The following is a 25,494-nucleotide window of genomic DNA, read 5'->3' on the forward strand; positions in this document are numbered from 1 at the left end:
TTATTCAGCCTTTATGATCCCTGTTGTATTACTGATCCACTTGTAGTACCGCGACACTCGCGTGTAGATACCATACTTCCCCTTCCTGGCACACTCCTCCCCCCAGCTGACGATGCCCGTCAGGAACCAGGTTCCTTTGTAACTGGTGGCAAGTGGCCCCCCACTGTCCCCCTGGCACGAATCCATCTGCCCGTGTGGATAACCGGCACAGAACATGTACCGGGTGATGTGGTCCCGGCTGCTCTGTATACACAGGGTCCGGTCCACGTGGGGGACTGACAGCTTCTGAAGCTTGCTGGCCTCGGGGCCCTGGAAACGGATCCTTCCCCAGCCGCTCACCAGGGAGTTTGTAGACCCTCTCAGGATGTTCTGTGTGAACTCTTTGGGGCCCAGGCAGATAGGACGCCTCTGGTTTGACAGCTCCACTGGAAAGGCCAGCTTCAGCAGTGCAATGTCATGGTTGTACTGGGACTTCACAGAATCATACTCGTAGTAAACATGCTGCTCTGCCACGGAGTGGTCTCTTTCTGGACCCTCATGAACAACTATATCATGTTCACCTGAAAGTAAAAAAAGTGCATTTACATTTCTCTCAGTTGAAGCCGTTAAAATATATACCGTAATTTCCAGACTATTAAGTGCAACTGAATATAAGCTGTGCCCACTAAATTTTAAAATACTTTTGGTAACACTTCATTTGAAGGGCTGTTCATAAGGCTGACATGACACTGTCATAAGAATGTCATAAGCATGACATAACACCTGTCATGAACATGATCGAGTCTTTATGAATGTTCATGACTGTCGTCATTAAGTGTCATTTGGTAAATTATGACCCTTTAATGCAAAGCTGACACTGGTCAAAATGTCTTTGTTATGACAATTTGACATTAACCAAGAAATCATAACCTGTCATAAATGTTATAACAGGTATTAATGATCAAACTTTAAAGCTAAATTACAGTAACCTGGCATTTTTTGTTATAGGCTTGACTTATAATGTCAAGTTGACATGACAAAGACATTTTGACCAGTGTCAGCTTTGCATTAAAGGTGTCATAATTTACAAGTCATGACCATTCATAAAGACTCGTTCATGTTCATGACAGTGTCATGTCAGCCTTATGAACACCCCTTCAAATAAAGTGTTACCATAATATTTTTGTACATATATAAGCCACAGTTGTGTATAAGCCATTGGTGTCCATGTTGTAACATGAGATATTTACACAGATTTAAAAAAAACTTTTAATTAAATACATACCGTTAACATACAAAAATACGTACAATAAACGCTTTTTTTCCGAACTGTGCCCGTAACAGCCTCAGAAAAACCTCATCGCACACGTCCTCAGTCTCGTTGTTGCTCTCAACGTCACTTTTGTCTCGAGGCAAATTCATGATTTGATTTAAGATTCACACTTATTTTTAAATGGCTACAAATACTTTGTTATTCCCCAACGAGGGGGAAACTCCAGCAGGATGTGCCCTCTCTGGGGGCACAATGGGGAGGAGAGAATGAGAAGTCCACCCCCTCCCTCTCCAGTGGACCAATAAAACTTGGTTTCATTGGTCCACTGTGACCTGTTCAGTAATTTCATTGGTCAGATTTTTAAAATCTTTATTTTTATAAATAGTCTCACTGAGCCACGAGGACCCACCCCCCGAGAGAGACGTATATTGGGCAACTATGTGAGTGCTCGGGTGTGATGAGGCTAAATGTTTTGGTGGCTGTTAGCCCGTCAAATCCCACGCCCCCATAAATTAGCTGCAGCATTGTATAAGCCGCGGTGTTCAAACCGTGTGAAAAAAGTAGAGTCCGGAAATTACGGTATCTACAACAAGTAAGATACTGTTCATTGATTCTCCATGGAACCTCACTTCAAGCATTTCAGTTATTGCTTTAAGACACAAACAGGAGTTTTTTTTTTTTTTTTTTTTAAACAGATAAATACAAAGGACTTGGTATTAAAGTATACAATGAGGTTTTCTTACCAACTCTGACAAAAAAATCTGTCCTTCTTTGACCCGACTTCTCCAGGCAATGGGCTGCAGTAATCACCCAGATGTCACTAATCAGAGAGCCTCCACAAAACGGCTCGGCTCTGTTCAGAGTCTCTGAGTGAGTCATCAGGGCCACCTGTAAACAAAACACCTGTGCTTTAAGAGGCTGAAGTGACAATAGTACAGAAACAAAAACTACCTCAAGCATAATGTGGGAGGAGCCAAAGTTTAGTTAGATTTTGACTTAAACATCCAACGTTCTTATTTTTATACATTACATTCTTGTGTTCTCATCACCACATCAATCTTTAGCTGCCAGCTAAGTTTCATTAATTACAAAGAAAATATTTTTAAATAAAATATACGAACAGTACTTGCAACAAACCAGAGGCCGTGTCAGTGCATTTCTTTAAAAAAAGCAGAGTCTCCTCTGGATTGAGCACCAATAATTTGACAGGATGTAGTTAAAACCTTTCAACTAAAGATGTTTCTTTCTCATAGTTTAGATGCCTTAAATAATTAAGACATGCACACACAAGAAACAAACTAACTGAACAACAAAATGGAAGAACCACAATAAAAAGCATAGAAGAATTTTCATTTCGTCCACAGTTTTCCATTTTGCATCCTGAAGCTCATTACCTGCCAAGGTATCTCTCCAGGAATGGCCTCATCACCTCCTACGATCCTCTGGTCAGAGTTCGTTTCAGCTGTAATGTTGGGGAGTTTGGAGAAACCCCATGAGAGCTCCTCTGTGGGGGGTTTAGCGTGACTTGCATCAGAACCAACATCAGCCTCAGCTCGACTTAACCTAGGACTGAAGTCCAGTTTCACTGAGCTCGCTTCATCTGTCAAAGACACGGGCAGGTCTGACACATTCACTGCAGGACTGAGTTCATAATCTGTATCCTCATCATAGTCATCAGGCTGGTTATTGTAGTCATCAGAGGAATTTTGTCTTGTTGGAGCAGAGGATGCCACCGTTGATGATTGCATTGGCATGATGGACCTGGTGATGATGCCGGAGGGCAGGACCACATGACCACAGCTGAACTGCACTGAGGGAAAATAAAACAAATACAGAAAAAAGAAATGCACTTTGGGATTTTATTTAAATTTCTATGTATCAGTCAGAGTCAGAGATTCTTTATTGTCATTCGCACCTCATGTGGTACATGTGGTGGAGCGAAATTATGTACACAGGGTCCCAGTTACATCCAACAATAAAATGTATAAGAAAAACAGTAATAACATCTAAGATATGAACTAAGAAAAACATAAACTAAATATACACTAAGCACTCATAACATAAAACATTGAACATCAGCACAAACATGAACATGAGTCTGTGAGCAGATGTGCACGCATGAACACATCAACATTGAAACAGATCAGCAGCAACATGAAACAGATCAGCAGCAACATGAAACAGATCAGCAGCAACATGATGTGATTTTTCACAGTGATTATTCTAGTTAGAGATTCATGAGTCTAACAGCCTCAGGGTAGAAGCTGTTCCTCAGTCTAGTGGTTCTACACTTAATGCTTCTCAACCTCCTTCCTGAGGGGAGTGGGGCAAAAAGTGTGTGTGCTGGGTGAGTGAGGTCCTTCATGATGCAGGTAGCCCTCTTCATGCATCTGGAGGTGTAGATGTCTGTGATGGTGGGGAGGCTGACTCTGACAGACTTCTGTGCAGCCTTCACCACTCTCTGCAATGTTATGTATGTTAAATGTAATAATACGACGAGGAGCAGTCTTTATCAAACAAACATTCTATGAAGAAAACCTATTTGGAAAGAGACGCATCCCTAAAAATTTCCATGAAACTTTTAATAAAGAGCAGTTTTCCAAACACCTGTGCGCATCTTTGAAAAACAGAAAAAACATCAATAACTTTGTTAGATTACAAATGTGTGATGGCAAGTATTTGTACTTGTTTCATCACACCATTTCCCAGACCCCACACTTCAGTGAAGAACTCAATATATTTTCATTTTTGCAAAAATATAACTTTGTCTAAACAACTAATATAACAATAATGATTCATAATTTTTTATTTATTTAATAATAATGTGTTATGTATTGTCATCATTGTATGTTCCCATACAATGGCAAAATTGGCTCTCTGCATTTAGCCCATCCACCACCGGGTGGGGCGGTGGGCAGCTATGGGGGGGGGGGGGGGGGGGGGGGGGGGGGGGCAACTGAGGATAGGGTGTCCTGTTCAGAGACACCACGAGATGTGCAATGACCGGGGATCGAGCCCAGGACTTTCGGGTCCCAAGTCGGCTGCCCTGCCCCTACACCATCTCGACCCCAATACAACATTACTCAAATGGGAAAGCATTTGTGGCAGAAAATTAGCTCATATCCCACATTTTTTCAGTTTGTGAGAGGGAATTACAACCCATTGCCACTTCCACACATTACCGTATTTTCCGTCGTATATGTCGCACTGCCCTATAAGTCACATCAGTCCAACAAGAATTTAACAAGATTAACACTTAAAAACAATTATTTGTTTGCTCGAAATTATTGTAAAGGTGTGTCTCAGTTTAACATTTCCTTAATAAATGCACTTTGATGGTCAAATCAGCTGAATTTCAAAAGCCGATATGGGGAAGTAGGCGTGCGCAGAGGGACGACTCGCTGTACATTTCTTTGAAATTTAACAAGATAAGCATCTAAAACAATTGTTACCTCGACATTATAGCAAAGGTGTGTCTCAGTTGAACTTTTACATAATAAATGCACTTCAATGGTCAAATTAGCTGCATTTCATGGGGGCGGTGCAGTGAAATGATGCTGATTTGACGGTTGCTCCAGGCGAGCTGGATGAAGGGAAGCCGATTGTGTCATTAATAGCCACTTTTACCTGCTACATGACACAACGGCATACCACACTACTCAAGTGCTATCTAGCAGCTGAAAATGGTGGTGTTCAATATTTTCAGTCAGAATGAATTAAACGGTCTTATCTCAGCCAAAAATTGGTTTATAAATATGGGAAAAATCCATAAATATGTTGCTTCGGCATATAAGTTGCAGGGCATGTAAATTACGCAAAAAAAACACGACTTGTAGGCCAAAAAATACAGTACTTTCTGCAAAAGAAATTAACAACTACATAGCTTAATGCTCTGTATAATGTATTTTTTAAATGTATTTTACCTATTGGTTCACAAGTCTTCTTGTCTGCTCCAAGTTTATAGCCTGCTGCACACTGACACACGACTCGCTGATTTTGCATCAGGCAGAAATGTGAACATCCACCATTGTTGACCGAGCACAGTTTGGTTATGTCTGTAAAAAACAATGAAATGACTTAAAACTTTCTACATAAATACATATGCACTTGTTTGTATGAATGCCAATGAAAAGAAAATACATATTTTTGTTGAATTTTTTCCTGTCCCACGCACCGGTCTCACAGTTCTTGCCGCCGAAGTTTGGTCGGCACCAGCAAATATAAGAGTTGATTCCATCTTGGCACACTCCTCCATTCTGGCAGGGTTGAGGCCTACACTGATCACCATCTACACACAAGCATGAAACTCACACACTACAAATTCTACTGTCAATTTCACTCTGAGTGTGAGAATGTGTCGTTTTCGTGTCTTACCAACATGAACAGCCCAGAATTCCATCTGAAAGAGAAACACCAACGTTAAGGACAAAACTGTTTTTGCCAACGATAGTCTTTGTTTCAAAGTAAAACAATAATACCGTACTTTGCGCCGTACAAGTCGCACCGGCATATAAGTCGCATCAGTCCAAAGAATGTCAAATAAAGTGGAAAATAAAAATCATAAATAAGTCGCTTCGCCATATAAGTTGCATCTATTATGCATCACAGCTGATGCGCCGCATTTGTTATGCGTCACCGCTGACCAACTGGAAACGTGGGCCGGTGTTGTGCAAAAAATCAATTGGCTGCCAAATGGCGGAAGCGGGAACGTGCACAGGAGGACTTTAACAAGAATTTAACAATTAACACTTAAAAACAATTATTTGTTTGCTCGACATTATAACAAAGGTGTGTCAGTTTAACTTTTCCTTAATAAATGCACTTTGATGGTCAAAACGGCTTCATTTCAAAAATCGATTCACGGCTGCAGGAGCGCGCAGAGGGAGGACTCGCTGTTGTATTTCTTTTAAAATTTAACTAACACCAAACACCTCAAGTGCCTCTAGCGGCTGCAAATAGTATTGTTCAATATTTTCCATGTCAGAATGAATGAAAGCATAAGATGTCAGTTAAAAATAGGATTATAAATATGGGAAAAAAACTTTATATTAGTCGCATCAGTGTATAAGTTGCAGGACTTGCAAATTTATGCAAAAAGCTGCGACTTATACTCCGGAAACTACGGTAATCGATATAGGATTGTTTTCACAACTTACAGTTTTCTCATCATTCTCAAACACCTCCCTGGCCTCCTCCATCGAGCAGACTTCCTCTTTGCATTCTCGCTCCAGGTTGGCCTTTTGGAAAACTTCTTCCAGATGACCACTGTTGTGCCTTCGCTGGCGATGCAGCACCATGTGTGCCGCCTGCTGGGTCACAAACACAGCTGCTGAAAGGGAAGTTAAAAAAAAAAGTAATTATTTTTTTTCTTTTATAGTACTTTGCAAATATAATGTATAACTCTGTACAAATAAATGTGCTAAAATTAGCACAAAACTTTATTTTAAACCTCAGTTTGTATGAAAAAGATCTTGGTCCACGCTCATGATTCATTCACACAATTTCTAAGGGTTAAGCTAAATGGATTATCAGTACTAGCAGAAGTGGTCAGAATGTGATAATTTTACAAATACATGACTGTTATAAGTAAGTAGTAACTTCTTTGATGCATGCTGAATAATTTAGTCCAGCTTTTACAACTGACTCCATTGTTTTAGGGCTTCTTCTTGTCCACTTTCTTCATTTTTAAAGCCCAGTATCTTGTCATGAACAATAAAAATTGAGTAGAAAATGAAGAGCAAAAAAAGGGCCAAAGTTCAAATCAAAACAATAACATGTTCTTGGAAGGAAAATATAAAAATATTAGTGATGAATAAAAACTTTGCAAAGTTCTGATGGTATTGTTTTCAATCATTTTCACATCAGCTGTTTAGAACGCTCAAATTTAGCTGAAGTTACAGTGTGCTGAGGGCAGAAGTGATTCCAAGAGATGAGTCTGACTGATGTCCAACTGAAGTATAAACAGTACTTTAAAGGGATAGTCTGGTCATTTTTGATGTTATGTTCTGTCTAATAGTTATCATGATCTTATTTCATCAGCTGAGACATCAGTCAGAGGTGAAAATTATTGCTAGGCTAATGACAGACAAACAAGTGCCAGTTTTTTATTATTGTTATTCAGGCTTTTAAAATAACTTTTATTTTAAATAAAAGGTGTGGAAAAGTGATATGTTGGCTACTAATAAGCCTTCAAGCACCATTTTTAAATTAGTTTGTTGTTTTTCTCTTAATCAAACAACATCCAGGTTACTGCACAGATGTACAGAAGCTAGTAATTATAGCTTAGCCTAGACTAGGTGACCAGATGTCTCTGATTTACGGGGACAGTCCCCATTTTGGACGACCTGTCTCCGGCTAAAGCTGTCCCTGGAAATGTTCCCAATTTTAACGTATTATGAATGAGATAATGTTGCGTGTAGACTGTCATTAGAGAAGACCTTTTCTCTATTTCTCCATACTACGTGCAGTGACTGATGTCACAGCTGGTAAGTTTTGAAGTATTGATAACTCTTAAACAAAACATCACTTCATAAATGACTGGATTATCTCTTTTACATGAGGGTTTATTGAATCCACATTTCTGGGAGCTGACCCAACCAAACAGGAAGACTCTTTCTCTTTGGATCTGTTTCTGAGCCCTGGATGTCGCTCTGCAGTTTTAAAGGCCCTGCTTTCAGCATGAAGTTAAAATGTAAATGTTCTGACACCATGTTCAGATGAAACCACTCGACCTCACATATAATCAGGTTTTTAAAGAGCTTGGCAGATATGATGCAGGTTGACCTGCTTCTGCTTAGATGAACCTACGGTGGCTGATCTCGCTGGCTTGAGAGGCTCTTTCATTTAAAGACCATGACCTCACTCAGAGGTTCATCCATTATCCTTCACTTTACTTCTCCAGCTGACTGATAAACAGCTCCCTGATATAACGTGTCTTTGATGGACTGCTGTCCAAGTTGTATGTTTTCATTTGGATATGAATTAGTTTTAACTTCTTCAAATACTCTACAGTTTGTGTGTAGTGAGTTTATTCAATTCAATTCAAAAATACTTTATTCATCCCAAAGGGAAGTTAAATGTTGTTGTAACTCATCATCCTGGTTTCACTAGAGTTGTTATAGGCAGGAAGGATCTGTTATACCAGTCTGTCTTAGAGCAGATCTGAAGAAACTGGTTGCAGATGTTGATCTACTTGGACTTGGTGGATTTTTCGGTCTTCTTGGGCAGCAGGACCACCTGAATCTTGGGTAGAACTCCTCCCTGAGTGATGGTCTCTCCTCCCAGCAGCTTGTTGAGCTTCTCGTCATTGCAGACAGCCAGCTGCAGGTGTCGGTGGATGATCCCGGTCTTCTTGTAATCACGAGCCGCTTTTCCCACCAGCTCCAGGATCTCAGCGGTCAAGTACTCAAGCACCTCCGCTTGATAGACGGGGATACATCCACAGCACCTCCTTTTTAACTCGTTTGTGATTTGGAGCTGTGGTATCATTTGAGCTTTTGAGATGTAAAAACCACCTTGTTGCCATGGTTATGCATCATAACAAATGTACAAAAGCAAAAAGGTTTCAGTAAAAATCCTTCAAGCTGCACAGCATCTGATATCAGAAGAAATAATCAACTAAAAAATAAAGCGATTTACATCCACAAAAAAGAAGAATTAAAGTTTTCAAAAGCAACATCCCAGAATGAAATTGACAGAGCTGCTCCAACATGCAGCCAGGTGCAATTTGTATCATAAGGCGTTTTATCATATATAATTGGTATATCATAAGGTGAGATGACACGAAAAGACATGAAATTTCAACTTAACTTTAACTAATTGGTTTTTATAATGTATGTGAATGCTTTTGTGCAGTGCCCTGAGATGACTTCTGTTGTGACTTGGCGCTATGTAAATAAACTGAATTGAACTGAAATCCAAAAAAAGCCAGCAGAGCCTGTGTATTTATATGCAGGACACTGTAATATTTTGAAGACAAAATATCTTTAGAACATCATGATGATGTTTAATTCCAAATCTATCGAAAATGAATGGTTTTCAGAATCAGAATAAACTTTAATGGCATTGCACCAAGATACAACGCGAACATGTACGTACAGTTGTCCGAAAGATGGGCGGCGTGCACGAAGCTGCAACTATAGAAAGCGCAGCCTTTTCTTATTCTTAATCAGAATAATATTTTTACTTAGATGAGAAAAGGGAAGAAAACATGAGGAGAGACGGTATAAAAAAAGATCTCTCACTCCGTGTCCTAGACAGGGCACGATTTGAGGCATCAAAAAAACCTACCACAGCAAAGCAACATAAACAGACGTTATAGAATAGAAACAGACTTTATTGCCCCACGGATGGGAAATTCAAGCGTATACATGTACATATAGGACGGTGAAGACATTGAATTTTTAAGGGAAAGTCGTAGCATAGTCCAGAGCCCCCCCTCTCAGCCATTGTCCAAATAAGAGGTGTCATTCATCATCAGCTCATTTGAGGCTCTGTCACATGTCCACAGCCTTGGGGGAGGGAGGGGTGAGGAGACAGTCAAAGCATCTTTGTTGTATTCAAAACATTCCAGGAGGAGTTGAGATAAGTCCGGCATCAAGGCCACAGTTTGGGCCAGGCAGAACTCATGAATTGTTGTTTCTGCCTTTTAAAGTCTCGCTGGTATATAGTCCTCTGATGGAACTCCAAAACAGCCGAATTGATCCTTTACGCCAAAAGTCGAGCTCACAGCTTCTCCAAGATTATTTCCCCTTCATGTGTGCTGCTAGAGCTAGAGTCCGCAGTCCTGATAACAGCTGCTCCAGCTCCCTGCTGCAGCTCCACAAATTCAGTCTGAGCGCTGTCGAGATTCGACACATTCACACAAATTTATAGACAATCCAGAATTCACCAGCCAAACAGCAAAATAACCATTTGTCATCATGAATCAAATTTGTTTCCGTCGAGGTAAGAGGGTCCTCCTTATGCACTGACTCCTGTCAGGAGAAGTTGATCAATTTTGTTGAGAGACCAGCTGATCCTTCCAATTAAGAGGTATGCAGAAAAAACAAAAGCAAAAAAAGAGGCTTTTTAAGGGTTCACAGGACAAATGAGTGCAGCAGGGAAGCGGGGGGGGGGGGGGGGGGTGTATTGGGACTGGGAGACACGTCTGGTTCCATCGGAGGACAGTGAGAAAGAAAAAAAAAGTTTTCAGAGAAATGTAGTGTTTTTTACATTAAATTTGACATTAGTTTTCAATTCATCATGTGTATCTAATGGGTTGACACAGTTTGTGTATTCCAGGTGCACAACACATGCCAGATATGTTTTAGGACTAAAGTTTTTTCTCATTTAATGCTTTTTCTCCAATCAAAACATATAAAAAGTCCTGGAATTGAAGACACAAAGCAGGGAAGAATTTCAGTTGATACTAATTTGTATTCTTGATATGGAATTGAAAACTATTTGTGACATCTATTGTCTGCCTGAACAAATTAAATGTCTGTCCAAAGAACATTGACGAGATAAAACTGGAAATATCTTGGAATGTAATGTATGAAGTTTAAGAACTTAAGATTGTGACCAGGCTGCTAAAACATACCCGATGAACAATGTCCTGATCACCAGACTCGTCGTGTACTTTTAAATCTCAGAACTTTGGATGTTTCTGCCCCCAATCAATAAATGCCTGATGTGTTGTTGATTACCTGAGCTTCCTTCTTGAATCTCAGCACCAAGTCCGTGGATCTGCAGTTGCAAAATGGCAATAAAAAGCTGTAAACAAACTCTGGCCATTTTGCTGTTGTCTGTCTGAGTTTGTCCCAAAAAATTAAAGCAGTTCCGGAAACACTCGTCCACCGCTCCAAAGTACAGCAACACATTGTTTACTCACCTGTGTGGCCACAGAGTGTGTGTTTGTTCTTTTACATCTCTGTGTATTCCCATGAGAGAAAATGAATGTAGAAATTGTATTAGAAGTGAAAAAAAGGTTATATAATTTACTAGCAAGTAATATTTTTTTAATTCAGAAATGGATTATATTTGATTTAATTTTTAATTTGAATGTAATCGAAATTTGACTGCTTATGACACACATTAAGTTGGTTGTGTGTGTGTGTGTGTGTACGTGCTGTAAGGTTATCAGCTGTCATTCGTGTTGATTTTATACATGATTCCTGTCCAACATGCAGCTTTTGCGACATAGCTAACGGATTATCCTGAGGGAGCAAACACAGGCAAATTCATAAAGATTCTATATTTGAACAAACAAACAAGTAAACAAACAAACAAACAAATATCCAGCGGACTGCAAAAATATTCACCGCCTTGGCATTCTTTTTTGTTGTTGTTGCTTTACAGCCTGAAATTCTATTGATTTTATGTAGATTTCTGGTACCAAATCTACACAAAATATATGTACATACACAACATTGATAGAAATATACCATAATTAGTGAATGTAGTTTAGTGAATGTAGTATATTCTTAGTTCATGATTCGGATCTTACTAATGTTTTTCTTTACTATTTGTGTTTTTGTTGGATGTAACTGGGACCCTGTGGGACTTCATTCCACCTCATGTACCACATGTGGTGTGTATGACAAATAAATCTCACTGACTGACTCTGATAATTCATTGTGGCATATCACCGTAGGCTAATCAAGGCTAACACTAACATCTGCAGCTCATCATTGGGATTTTCAGCCTTGTTAAAATGCCTATAATTATCTAGATGTCTCTGAGATTAAGTGCCTTGTCTAGACTTTTGTCCAAGTTGTGGGGCTTGAGAAATTATTATAAAACTTGTGATACTGTATTGACATATTTAAGCCTGAATATGATACATGTTAAAGAAATGTTGGAGATCCCAATGTACAAACCAACTGTATTTCAGCTGTTTTACTGATGAAGGTTGGTTTTATAGGTTTGCACAGGCACTGTATGAATATTTTGAACACAGCCTGTATTTCTCTCTCCACAATGTTGAAATATAATTTTATCAGATAATATATTAACTTAATGAAATGTCTAGATATATGTATCCTGTTTTGTTATTTAGAATAATATTGTGTTAAAACATGATCTGATTCCGTTTCCGGTAGAAAATGTACTTTTAATTACATGCCTAAAACTCCCAACATTCACGCACCCACCCATTATAGAACATACGATGGCGAGATATTATTGGTTGAAAGCTGGGCCACATGACAGAGTAGGGTTTCCCATTCATCGATGGCGGTGACTCCTCCTGGGAGGTGTGACCAAGCTCTGAAGAAGATGGGTTTTCAGTTTACACTCGGAGCCATTATTTGAAACCACATGGTGAAATGGTAATGGCCCAGGGCTGGTGATCTTTGTACTTTACATGTGGGTAAAATAAACCTTCTGAAATGGATGACAATTGTTCTTCCTCTCCCTGCTCCAGATACAGAATACATTATAATAATGTGTTTAATGACATGCTGTTGACAAAGTTGCAACCATATCAACTTGTAATTTAACAAAAAAAATTGTAATTTTGTCTTTAACATTCGAACACCACAGCATGACATCATTACATTTGTCCAATCAGCTTTCATCATCTGAAAACCTCATTTCAGATTCAGACAGCAGCGCTGAAACAAGTATCCCCGAGCAGCGAAACAACACAAGAACAGAACCTGACAGAGATGAAAGAAAAGTGACTGGACTCCCTTTTCTTCAAGATAACAGCTGAGGGTTTACAGTAAGTACTTTGTAAAATACAATATAGTTTCTTTAAACAGCATAGATAATATACTTTACTTCTTCTTCTCCTTCTTCTTTCGGCTTTCCTCTCTCTCTCATTCACACACATGTACTCTGTCTTACTATGGCTGACTTTCATTCCTCTTCTTTCAAGTGCATACCTCCACCTCTCCAAGTTCTCTTCCACCTGTTCCCTGTTCTCACCACAGATCACAATGTCAACTGCAAACATAGTCTACAGGTATTCCTGCCTGACCTCATCTGTTAATCGGTCCATCACCAGAGCAAACAAGAAGGGGCTTAGAGCTGATCCTTCATGCACTCCCACCTCCACCTTGAAGCTATCTGTCACCCCTACAGCACATCTCACCACTGTCCTGTTGTCCTCATACATGTCCTGTACCAGTTTAACATACCGGTACTTATCTGCCACTCGAGATTTCCTCATGCAATACCACACCTCCTCCCTCGGGACCCTGTCATATGCTTTTTCTAAATCCACAGACACAATGGAGTTCTTTCTGACCCTCTCTGTACTTCTCCATCAGCATCCTCAAAGCAAAGATGGCATCTGTGGTGATCTTTCTTGGCATGAAACCATACTGTTGCTCACAAATGGTCACCTCTCATCTAAGACTAGCTTCCACAACTCTCTCCCAGACCTTCTCTGTGTGATTCATCAACTTAGTTCCCCGGTAGTTGCTACAATTCTGTACATCACCCTTGTTCTTAAAAATGGGCACAAGCACACTTCTTCTCCATTCCTCATTTTCTCGCCCTTAAATATGCCATTGAATATTTTAGTCAAAAACCTCACTGTCATCTCTCCAAGACATTTCCAAACCTCCACTGGTATGTCATCAGGTCCTACTGCCTTCCCCTTCTTTATTCTTTTCAGAGCTTTCAGAACTTCACCCTCACTGATCTCCACAGTTTCTATGACCTCTACTCTTCTTTCCCTTTCATCTTCATTAATTAGCTCCTCAAAGTACTCCTTCCATCTTTCCGTCACACCCTCCTCACATTCTTATCTTTAACTAGCCTAACCTGTTGCACATCCTTTCCAGCCTGATCCCTCTGTCCTGCCAATTGGTACAAGTCCTTCTCGACCCCTTTAGTGTTCAGCCTTCCATAAAAAAAAACTCATCATATGCCTTCTGCTTTGCCTTCGCCACCTCTCTCTTTGCTCTACATTGCATCTCCCTATATTCCTGTTTCCTCTCTTCAATTTTCTCACTGTCATATTTCTTCTTGGCTAACCTCTTCCTTTGAATGGCAGCCTGCACTTCACTATTCCACCACCAGGTTTTCTTATCATTCATTCTCTGTCCAGATGACACACCAAGTACCTTTCTACCTGTCTCTCTAATTACTGTTGCTTAAAGAAAGAGATTGCTGTGGCCAATAAAAAGCTGCTGGAAAGCCACTTTTAAACAAAGATATTAATGGGGATGACTTTCAGCTACTACCACACTACAATTGAGTGTGTTGTCTGTAAAAGTGACTGAGTTACAGAAAGTTTTGTTTGCTAAAGTTGACTAGCCTGATGGCCAAAAGTTAACCAGTCACTGCTGCACTGTATATTCATTGATTTCTTTCTGAGTTTCATGCATGCAAGCACACACACACATGTACGCACGCGCACACACACACACACACACACACACACACACACACACACACGCATACACACGCACGCGCGTGCACACACACATTAGTATTTATTTCTTAGTTCATATCTTAGATCTTATTAATGCTTTTCTTTAACAATTGATACTTTTTTTGGATGTAACTGGGACCCTGTGCAATTTCGTTCCACCACATGTACCACATATGATGAGAATGACAATAAAGAAACCTTGACCTTGACACACAAACAAAAACGCTGTTGATGCATTCACGTATTAAACAGCCTCATCATCTGAATAATTAAATGTTACTGTAAAATCTCTGCAAGCAAACCAGCACCTTCTAAATATGACAGGAACAAATCAAATGGGAGGAAAGTCTTGAGCTGTCGCAGCAGTTTACTCAGTGAGGTGAAAAACAGCCGATCTTCAGGCTCAGTGTCGATGACAGTGTGATTAGAGTTTGAATTACAGCTGTGGATAAATCACTGCAACCCTCAGCCAGTTAGCTGGCACTGAACTTGCAGCTCCTTAGTAACTTCAACCATGTTGTGATTTATTGACTTAGGAGAACGAGACGAGGGAGCGTGTTATTCTTCTTTTATTTATTTGTTTTTAGATTTTATGCCGCAGCACGGTGGCGCAACTGGTAGAGCTGCTGCCTCTCAGCGAGCAGGTCCCTGGTTCAAACCCCGGTCCAGGGGCCTTTCTGAGTGGAGTTTGCATGTTCTCTCCGTGCATGCGTGGGTTTTCTCCGGGTACTCCGGTTTCCTCCCACAGTCCAAAAACATGCATGTTAGGCTGATTGGTAACTCTAAATTGTCCCTAGGTGTGAGTGAGAGAGTGAATGTTTGTTTGTCTCGTTTGTCTCTATGTGGCCCTGTGATGGACTTGCGACCCGTCCAGGGTGTACCCCGCCCCTCGCACAGTGATTGCTGGACATGGGCACCAGCGACCCCCGTGACCCGAAATGGACTAAGCGGGTAAAGAAAATGGATGGATGGATAGATTTTATGCCACTTTTTAAATTTTATCAACTTGCAAACTGAAACTTTTTTAGGGAGGACATTAATCATCAAGTTTACTGCTCATGTGGTCACACTTATAAATAAATCCCTCCTCTCTCTTCAGTGTCCTGAAAGCAGATGCTCTGTATAGTCTCTGAGCAGTGACGGGGGATTGACATCATCTCAGATGGAAATGGACGGACAGAAGCATGAAAAGTGGGTTAAAACCAGACACATCACACTAATGGGAAAGCTCACCATCAGTGCTCATAATCCTTAACAGACTGTACACTGTTGCATGATATAAGTACAATATTATTTTTATTCTTTTATTATTTGTCTCTATTAAGTGATCATCAAAATTTTGGAAAAATTGCCTTAAAGAGTTTCATTTGTGCAAAGAAAGCTTCTCAAAGCATAATATATTGGTTTGGATTTTCTTCCTCAGCTAAATGAAACAGGATGACTGCCAATGTTAAATTTGAAATGAATTACGTCACTTCCTTTCCATCTGTTGCTGCTGAGTAATAAACAGAGTAAATGTGTTTCAATGACGAAAACTTAAAGCTGTGTCTTTTTAGATTGTTCTTCTCCCATTTCCTTAAAGATTTGTTCGCTCATCTGCTGTACATAACTGTTGATGCCTGATAATTAGTCTTTTGTCCTCTTTCTTCACTATATCATCAGGATAATACAAGTGAAAAAGCATCTGAAGTGTGATTAAAAACTTGCAGGTCATCAGAAAGCCTTGGGAACTATATTAATCAAGACATCTTTAAAATATTACAACTTTATGGCGTTGAAGCAAAGTTTAAAGAAAGATTAAAAACAGTTTAAAAATGTTTGAAACTTTTGCACATTGCTGTTAGAACCTGCAGTAAAGCTCGCATTGGCATAAGCCAAACAAACAAACAAACAAGCAAACATAAAAAGACCCTCGGGGAAAAAAAAGAACATCTGCATAATTTGACCATTTCTGTGAGAATGTATCAGAGCGACTTGTGCTGCTTGAACTCCTGCGGCTCTTTTTCTCCGAACAGAGCAGCTGCTCCCCCATCACTGATCCATCTGGTACAGAACCAGTTCTCCCTTTACTCTGCCCACAGGTTTGGTTGCTGCGACGCAAAAAGCAACGATGAACTGATGTTTTAAAATGGTCCTTCTGAGCCAGAGATAAAGTGAGACCCATGAGCCACACAGGAACACAGCGAATTACTGATGTAACACCTGACCTGTTTTAGACATTAATTGTTGGTATTTTTTTTACATTCCCAGTGATTTTTATATTTTCTATTATTTTTTTACATCTTGTGTTCCTTTGTACTGAAACAATGGCACAGCAATTTCCAGCAGGATCAGTAAAGTTTATTATCTTAATTATTTCTGTTTTAATACATTCACTTAAATACAGTATATGAGAATAAAAGTGAAGGTAACTAACTTTGTTAGAGGTTTTTTTTTAGGTGTTCAAACTGATGATGACCGAGGTAAATTTACCATTTTCATTACTCATTCGTTAAAGTATTTTATTGACTCTCCCCTGTTTGCCGTATATTTATTACATTAATAAAATAACTGTGACAAATATACAGCACTCTGACACTCTGGGTTCAGCATCCTGCTGGACTTCTGCTTTGTCAAAACAACAACAACAAAAAACAACAACTCCACAACACAACGGATTAAATGATCAATACTGATTGATCTGCAGTTTCTGTTTGCTGAGTTTGCAGCTCGATCTGCCTTAATGAGACAAAAGACAAACCAAACACATCGATGTGCCACTTGAGCTCAAATGTACAGCAAACTTGTATTTGAACATTTCTGTTGATAAATTATTGTTCTTCCATTTTGTAAAGCCTTCCTCACCTGTGAGTAAGCTTTTTGTGAACCGTTTTGATTTCTCTGTACAATAACTTGTTGACTTCTTAAAAAAAAACAGGTCACAAAGTTATTTTAAGATGAGATCACAGTTACCTTTAGATCATTATTATATAATTATTGATGTTTTGCTTGTCTGTGAGTCTGTTGGCAAAATATCTCATAACCCCCTGGACAATTTTTAATGAAACTCTCAGAAAGTAATTACTGGATAGACTTCTACAACTAGTTACCCTTTAGGATCAGTCCAATTCAAGAAGGCCGTTGCAGACACAAAGGTTGTAATAAGTCTGTCAACTTTACAGATACTGAGCAAAGATTTGATGTGATAGCTGATTATAATCCCCAACACAGATGCCAAGGGCTAACAGATCATAAAAGATTTTTCTATAAATGCACAAAAAGTTTAAAAATCAAACCAAATGGACTTCTGTAGCTATAAAGCCATTTCTCTTCCAGGATAATCAACAACTCAAAAATTGTCTGAAGCGTGTAGACTTACCATGATGTGGATGACTGTGAATCTTCACCAGCATTTTTGTTTAAAATGTTGCTTCTAACTATTGACTGTTAGCAAAATATCTCATGAACCAACGAGCACATGTAGCTTTCATTAAGTAATTAGTTGTTTTTCCACACCTGATTAACTTTGGGAGTCAAATCAAGATGGCGCCACTTCATGTCGCTCCAGAAAAAAAACGAGTTAACAGTTTTGTGACTATTTTGATCAAAAATAAAGCAGGTTACCATTTAAAACAATATCATTTAGCAACATTTCATCAGTTTAAATATTTTTCAGCAAACCATTGTGTCAGCTACCTTTAGGTGGGGGAAAAATAATGTTTATAATTCCATATTTTATCCATTTCCAGTCGCTTTTTTTGTTTTTTTACGTGAGTCGTAAACGCACCCTTCCTTGCTTCGCGCGCGCACACATTTTCTCCCAAATCTCTCGTACCATCTGTCTCTGTCAGCGCGCGCGTCCGCAGCGCGTTTAGTGAGAGACTGAGCCGAGCTGTGGGGACAGACTGACGGAGGGCAGGAACGGGACCGAATGAGTTCTGGACTGAAACCAAACCGGAGGAAAACAACTAAAACCCGCTTCTCTGCGTCTTTCATCCGGAAGTTCCTCTCTGCAAACAGCAGCAGAAGAAACGGAGCTCCATGAGCGGGAAAACAAAAGGCAAAGAGGATAAAGATCATGGTGAGTAGTGTGGATAACACAAATCTCGCAGCTTTAGCGACTTCAAACACTGCGAAACACTAACTTTATCGTATTTCGGTCAAGATTAAAAAACTCGAGTCTCCCTAAAATAGTTTGCTGTTCATTTTTTTAAATTTAAACAACTCGCAAATCTTATTTGAGTAGTCATTCAGCAAGAAGATAGTGCCGCAGTGGAAACTGGGAAACTATCGTTGCCATGGAAACCAAAGGGAGTTAACCACGAGCTGAACTCCATCATACATACAGTATCTCATTTAGTACCTTTGCAGTTAACCTAATTGAATTCTTCTTACTGGGAAGCATTAATGCAATTATCAGGCAGTCATGAAATAAAAAAAGAGCTGTAATCTGCTTATTTTACATCTGAGTTATTACAAAACAAATAAACTAATACCATCAAATTAGTAGCTTGTCTTAACTGATTGTTCATATTTGGCTATATTTCTGTTTGAGTTTACTAAATAAGCTTTCAATAGGTTTTTTTTCTTCTTTTTTTTACATTCACTGCTAAAATTGCTTTCTCTTTTACTTATTTTTGTTTTATTGAATTAAATGTTTAAAGTCTTACAAAACAAGACATATTGGCAATTTTCCAATTTATTCATTTGACAAACAGAAGCTAGTAGCATGCGGAAGAACCATACACAGCCACAACCGCCTGGCACACCCTCAGTTCAATAACAGCAGACAAGAATCAATGGAAAGCAGAGTAAGCTGTTTTTCACTGGCAGAAAAAATTAGCAAGTTTGCCATGTGTCCCACAAATACAATTTCCAATCAGACATGGCAAAAGGGGGAAATTATGCTTGGAAAAAACATGCTTTCCAATCATTCATGATTTATTGCCAACAATTATTGTTAATCTGCTGCAGTATAATCTTGTATAACAATGTTCCACCATGTTGCAATAACGTTCTAAAACACATGTAATTGACACAAAGCTGCCACACCGGTCCTCGGAACCAGCAGTAAAACAAGGTGAGGGGTAATTTATACAATCATAGCTCCATAAATTGATCCCCGCAGTCTGACGGTGTCAGCACAAAGCTGTGTGTTAAGTCATTTTTAGCGCTGCTGCACTGTAAACACCACACCACCAAGGGACAAGTTAATAGCTCATTGAGTGCCGTGCAGCCCAGTACGGTCTAACAACTTTATTCCTATCATCTACAGCTACTTTAAAAATAATGAAGTAAAGGTGTCCCTTTTAGGCCTTTTGTGAATTTATCTTAACACAACCTGTCTCATAAAAAGCTGGAAAAGACTTTTTTTTTAAATTTAGCACAACATCTGTACAACTAATTGAATAAATATATTTGTTTTTATTGATGAGGTTACATTATTTGTTTAACAAAATTAAAAAAAATTACTGACTATTAACAAAAAACCTTGAATTGAAAATTAAAGGACATGAAGCATTGAATGTGTCATTGAGTTCAGTTTATTTAGATAGCACCAATTCACAACAAAAGTCATCTCAGGGCACTGAACAAATATATTTGCACACATTAAGGAAGAAGGAAATCAGTGAAAGTTATCATCATTAAGTGCTCACTCTCATGCCATATATTCGAACCAGATTAAGAGAACGAGTAGGTTTGTAGACATTTTAGATAAAACTGTTACTCACGTTAAACAATGTGGGATTTTTTTGGACCCCAAGAAGTTTTCAGTGAAAAGATCTTTAATGATTGTTCATCCTAGAAAATCAGGAAATTGTGTTCATTCTTATACAATGTGATGAACGTTTCAGTTTTGAGGAGAACACGAACTCGTTATCTTGTCGTTATTCAAAATGACACTTTGTTTAGGAGGCTGTGCTCATCTCGAATAGTCTGCTGATTTTGTTTCCTTTTTTTTGACATGTTATATGATAAAATGGTGACATCTAGTGGCTGGTAGTTTACACAACGTGAAAGGTTTGAGAGTTTGATAGTTTGCAGAAACAGCAGAGAATTTCTTTAATTGCTTTTTGATTTATTTAAAAAACATACTGGCTACCAGTCTGATGGCCCAGATAAGTTATTTTCTTCCAAAAATATGAAGGTTGGCCCTTGAAGTAAGAAAACAAAACAATTTTTGAGGGAATAATGCAAATTTGGATATTTTTTTTACTTGTGTGTGTGCATGTGTGTACATGTAATGTTAGCAAAAGATGTCATGAACCATTGGACAGATTTGAATGAATCCTCCAGAAAGTAGGGAGGGGGAAGGGAAGTCTGAGATTGTCATCACTGTGTGTTTCCACACAATGGTGAAATTAGTTCACTGCATTTAACCCATCACATGTGAGATACACTCAGGTGGAGCAGTGGGCAGCTATGTGGGCGCCTGGGGAGCAATTGGGGATTGGGTGTCTTGCTCAGAGACACCACAACATGTAGGAATGGCTGTGAGTCGAACTGAACTTTCTGGTCCCAAGTCAACTGCCCTGCCTCTGCCCCATCTAGGCCTCCCCAACGTAATTAATAAACATACAATTACACCTGAAAAACTTTTGGAGTCGAGCCAGTTTAAAGTGTCTGCCACAAATAAACAACTTTAGAAAACACAAAATGGTTTTAACTGAGACACTTTTACAGATATTAAGCTAAAGTCTAGTGTGGTAGTGGCTGAGAATAATCTTCAATAAGCACTTTAAGTCCTAACAGGTCATGGGAGATCTTACAATATGAGATTAGGCAAAGATTTACAAAGTTTGTCCAAAATGGCTTTAACCCTGTCACAGTAACATTATCTAAAGTTAAAACTCTGGCATGAAAGGTGGTGGGCGATATGCATCCCTTCAAGGAAGGTTAGACTTTTATCTTCAAGGAGAGTTCAAAGCAAATCAGTTAAGATAAAAAAAGTAGGTAAAGAAAAAGAAAGCAATAAGGAAAACCAAATTTAACTGACCTGGTTCATCCAGTTTATCCACCTCTAAACTACGTCCTCATCATTGCTATTTACAGCATAACTGTGTGAATTTAGTTATGCAACAACAGTAAAGTTCTCTGGAAATATATAATTTAAGATAAGAGGCACAACTATGTCAAAGATGCTTCCTCTGATAACTTTTTTGCCCCATTTATCAGCTTTACTGAGAAACTGCTGAGCTGGCACATTCTGCAGCTACATCCTGCTTCACTGCCTTCAACATCATTTATGCTCTTTTACGCTGCAGAGTCTGCAGCAGCAACAAAAAAACCTTCTTCGATTTCTAACATGTTTTGTGCCAACTATGAAGTATGGTTGTTCTTTTGTAAGTTATTCAGATATGATGGAACGTACCCATCCTGATCAAATGAAGAACTTCTAATAAGTTGCTTTACAAAGCACATCAAACAGGATGACAGGAGGGTTTGTGTGAAACTGCATCATAGCACCGAGATGGAAGGTTCTTGAATAGATAGCCCACAGTAAGTGGTGCAATATGAGACGTTTCGTCTGTTTGTTTGTCTGTGCTGGATTTGAAAAAAGATTCGATTGAAAGACATCTGATTTTATTTCTAAACAGAGTGCAGATAAATAAGGAAATTTGTGTTTTGTTGATTTAATTCTTTGTTCTAACAATGCTTCTTGGCAATAGCTCTTATACTATTGATAAACTGTTTCCTCTTAGATGGTGCCAAATTTGTTAGGAAAATGCATTTGTGGGTTGCACCCATGACAAACTTGCCAAATATCTGCTAATGCCAAAAAACGTATCCTGCTATGAGGTCATGCTTGAGCTTCTGGTACCTGATTGTCAGCACCTGTGAGCTACCAGATCCAATATTTCCACAGTCTAGAACTAAACTCTATTCTACAAGATGACAACACTTGCACCAGACAGTGAGATTTATCAGAGGCTACTTCCAGAATCTGGGAGTGGAGTCAATAGAATGGCCCGCCTGAAGACCTGATCTTAACACCACTGAACACCTGCGGGCTCATCTTGAACGTGCTGTTAATCCTGAGTGACCATCACAACCACAATGGCTGACTTTGAAAAGCTACATGTGATTGTACAGCATTGTGTGACCAAACTGTTGAGCAGCATGTGGGAGAGGTGTCAGGCTGTTGTGGCTGTGTATGGTTCTTCCACAAGGACTCCTAATTGTTAAATGAATAAGTTGGAAAATTGCTAATATGTCTTGTTTGTTCAGATTTCAGTTTTCCAGTTCAATGAACACCAGACAAGAGTCAACAACAACAAAAAAGCTGTTTACATTGACAGGAAAGAGTTGTCATGTTTCTCACAGGTGCAACCCACAGATGCACTTCCTTACTAATGTGGCACCATTTAAGGGCAAGTAAAGTTTCCAACAGTATTTGTTTAAAGAAAAATTGGTACAACAAAGTAATAATCAACCAACACAAATTTTCTTATATTTTATTATTTATTTACCTAAAGTTTATATAATTTATTTTACACATTCTATAGAATGTTTAAACTAAATCAAGTAACATGTCATATTTTTTTGTTGAGCTTATTGGAGGCCATGATTTATTTATTTAACTCAATTTAAATGTGTCCTGCAAAAGCTCTAGGCCACCTCTGATTTTTTTAAACTTTGATTCCAAAGAGTCAGACTTTCTTGGGATCTCTGCAAGTTTTCTTCATCAAGAGATATTCCTACTTTCTAAAGGTCTTTTAAAGTTTTTCTTTGAATTTTAGCTGGCGGTCCAGTCTTTCTAACTCATCATGACAGCTTAGTGTGCAATGAGAAAAATGGATGACAAAATAAGTACTATGTTAAAAGCAACAACAAAAAAAGCAGAATTAGAGAGTTGTGTTTTTATTGAGGAATTGTAAGATTTTGATGCTCCATCCTTTAGTTGATCACAAATTTTCAGCAAATAGCTTTTTGGAAATCATCTTGTTAGTTCTAAAATACTCTTTATTAATGTCAAACTGCATGAACTTTGTTACATTAGCCGTAGTGTTTTTCATAGACTAAACTAAATAAAGGGGAATAAATTGTTTTCTGACAGGCTGATGTTACAAATTGCCAAATGGTTGGTTATTTATTTACACACCAGTGGTTCTTTTATAGAGTTTAGGATCCTTGTTTTGTCTGAATAATTTACAGGTCAGAGTTAAGTGACTTAACAAACAAAACACTTGGAAATAGTCAGGTACAGAAATAAAAATGAGTGAGGAAGCAGCCGAAGTCTAAAGGAAAAGTCTGAAAGACCTTCAGAAAACCTGAAAACCCACACATGCACAGAGAGAACATGCAAACTCCACCCAGAAAGATCCCCCGGTCGGGATTCTATCCGGTGACCTTCTTGCTGAGAAGCAACAACTCTACCAACTGAGCCACCATGCCACCGTATTGATCAAGATAATTTATGAAATAATATAAGAAAAACTTTAAGAAACGAGCGATAACTCATGAGATTTTCACACATTACAGTTTCCTTCTGCCTCAGTTCAGACAGGGCATTTATAATAGGTTATTACCACAAAATTAGTGATGACATCCTCTTAACATATTCTGCAAGTGATTGACGGCTGTTGTTTATGGTCATAAAAGCATAGACCTCCCTCTCCACACTGAGCCAGGTTACTGTCAACAGGGTCGTAACAAGTACAGTTCTTGTGATTGTGACCTTGCTACTGTTTCAGTCTCCGTTTGATTTCACTCTCACACACAAATAATGTAACAAAGAAAGCACACAGTCCTGTCAATAGATCCTTGGATTTGGGAAGGGCCTGCTGGCTCTATTCCTCTCTTACTGTGCCAGATCAGCGGGGTCTCCATATGAATCATTGATGACCGGTTCCAGTAGCTTAATGGCCTCTAATGCTCTATAATGATCCCCCGTCAACGCCACGTGCGCGCCCTTAATGGATCCAATACCGTGGAGAGTAACCCGCGGTTTGGACTTTGATATCTTGGCTTTTTTTTTTTTTTTTTTTTTTTGGGCCAAGCAGCTCACAACAGGAAGTGAGAGAAGCCATGAGCACAAGGCTGCGGAGCTCCACAGGCGCAGCATGGCTTTCCCTCTCCGACGGTCGACTTCAGGTAAGGCCAGAAGGAAAAAGCTCTGCCAGGTGTTTTGAAAACGGAGTCGACCTCATGGAGGCCTCACTTTTTGGAACAAAGTTTTATCAGTGTAGAAGGAATAATTAAGTGTGGTGACAAGCAGACTGAAAGTCTTCTTCCTCCTTAGTGTTATGAATTGATGATGCAGCGGGTTATAGGTTTTAAAATGCTCCTTATGTTGAACTATTCCATTTTTTGAAGAAAACAGTTGCATTAAAAGCAGTAGAACCTTAAAGTGCTGTCCTTGGTGCTGAAAACAGCACAGGACGCACCCTCGTCTTTCTTGGACTTTTTTGTTTGTTTGTTTTACAAACACAGATATTGAATTACTTTCTAATGTAGGCTGTGAATGAATTTTCTGCAGCTTCAAGAATAGACCTGTTTTTATAGAACTGTTTTTTATGCATTTGAGACCCTGTCTGTGTCTGTGCGTAGACTTTACAAACTGAAGAGGAAACTGAAAACTGATACTCTAAAGGCCTAGCAGTTCGTGAAGGAATGTTTCCTGTTACCTTTAAAGCCTGAGGTTTAAACTAAAACCATCTCATGCAGAGAAAAGATGACGTTACAACTGTTTTTGGTCAAACTTTGTAAATGACATTACACTCTGCTTCTTTTTGATTATTATTTTTTTGTATAATTAGCAAAAGATACTTGATGCCTCAAATTTCCTCCTTGGGATTAATAAAGTCTATCTATCTATCTATCTATCTATCTATCTATCTATCTATCTATCTATCTATCTATCTATCTATCTATCTATCTATCTATCTATCTATCT

At 39.0% G+C, this 25,494-nt stretch overlaps 2 protein-coding genes across 2 annotated transcripts; both read right to left on the bottom strand.

The window, feature by feature from the left end:
* On the bottom strand, positions 1 to 11,041 carry f9b (coagulation factor IXb). Its single transcript, XM_037687323.1, has 8 exons — positions 10,939 to 11,041; positions 6,409 to 6,581; positions 5,627 to 5,651; positions 5,427 to 5,540; positions 5,176 to 5,307; positions 2,647 to 3,062; positions 1,996 to 2,140; positions 1 to 560 (listed from the first exon to the last, which is right to left on the bottom strand). The coding sequence occupies exons 1-8, from the start codon at positions 11,024 to 11,026 to the stop codon at positions 1 to 3; spliced, it is 1,653 nt and encodes a 550-aa protein (XP_037543251.1). The 5' UTR covers positions 11,027 to 11,041.
* Positions 8,441 to 8,740, bottom strand: LOC119420739 (histone H2A-like). The gene has a single exon (XM_037688169.1). It carries the CDS (start codon positions 8,738 to 8,740, stop codon positions 8,441 to 8,443), a length of 300 nt encoding a protein of 99 aa, XP_037544097.1.
* Positions 11,042 to 25,494: the final 14,453 nt, after the last annotated feature.

The sequence above is a fragment of the Nematolebias whitei genome, chromosome 14 (assembly GCF_014905685.2).
Source record: "Nematolebias whitei isolate Nwh7 chromosome 14, NemWhi1, whole genome shotgun sequence".
In the NCBI taxonomy this organism is placed as follows: Eukaryota; Metazoa; Chordata; class Actinopteri; order Cyprinodontiformes; family Rivulidae; genus Nematolebias; species Nematolebias whitei.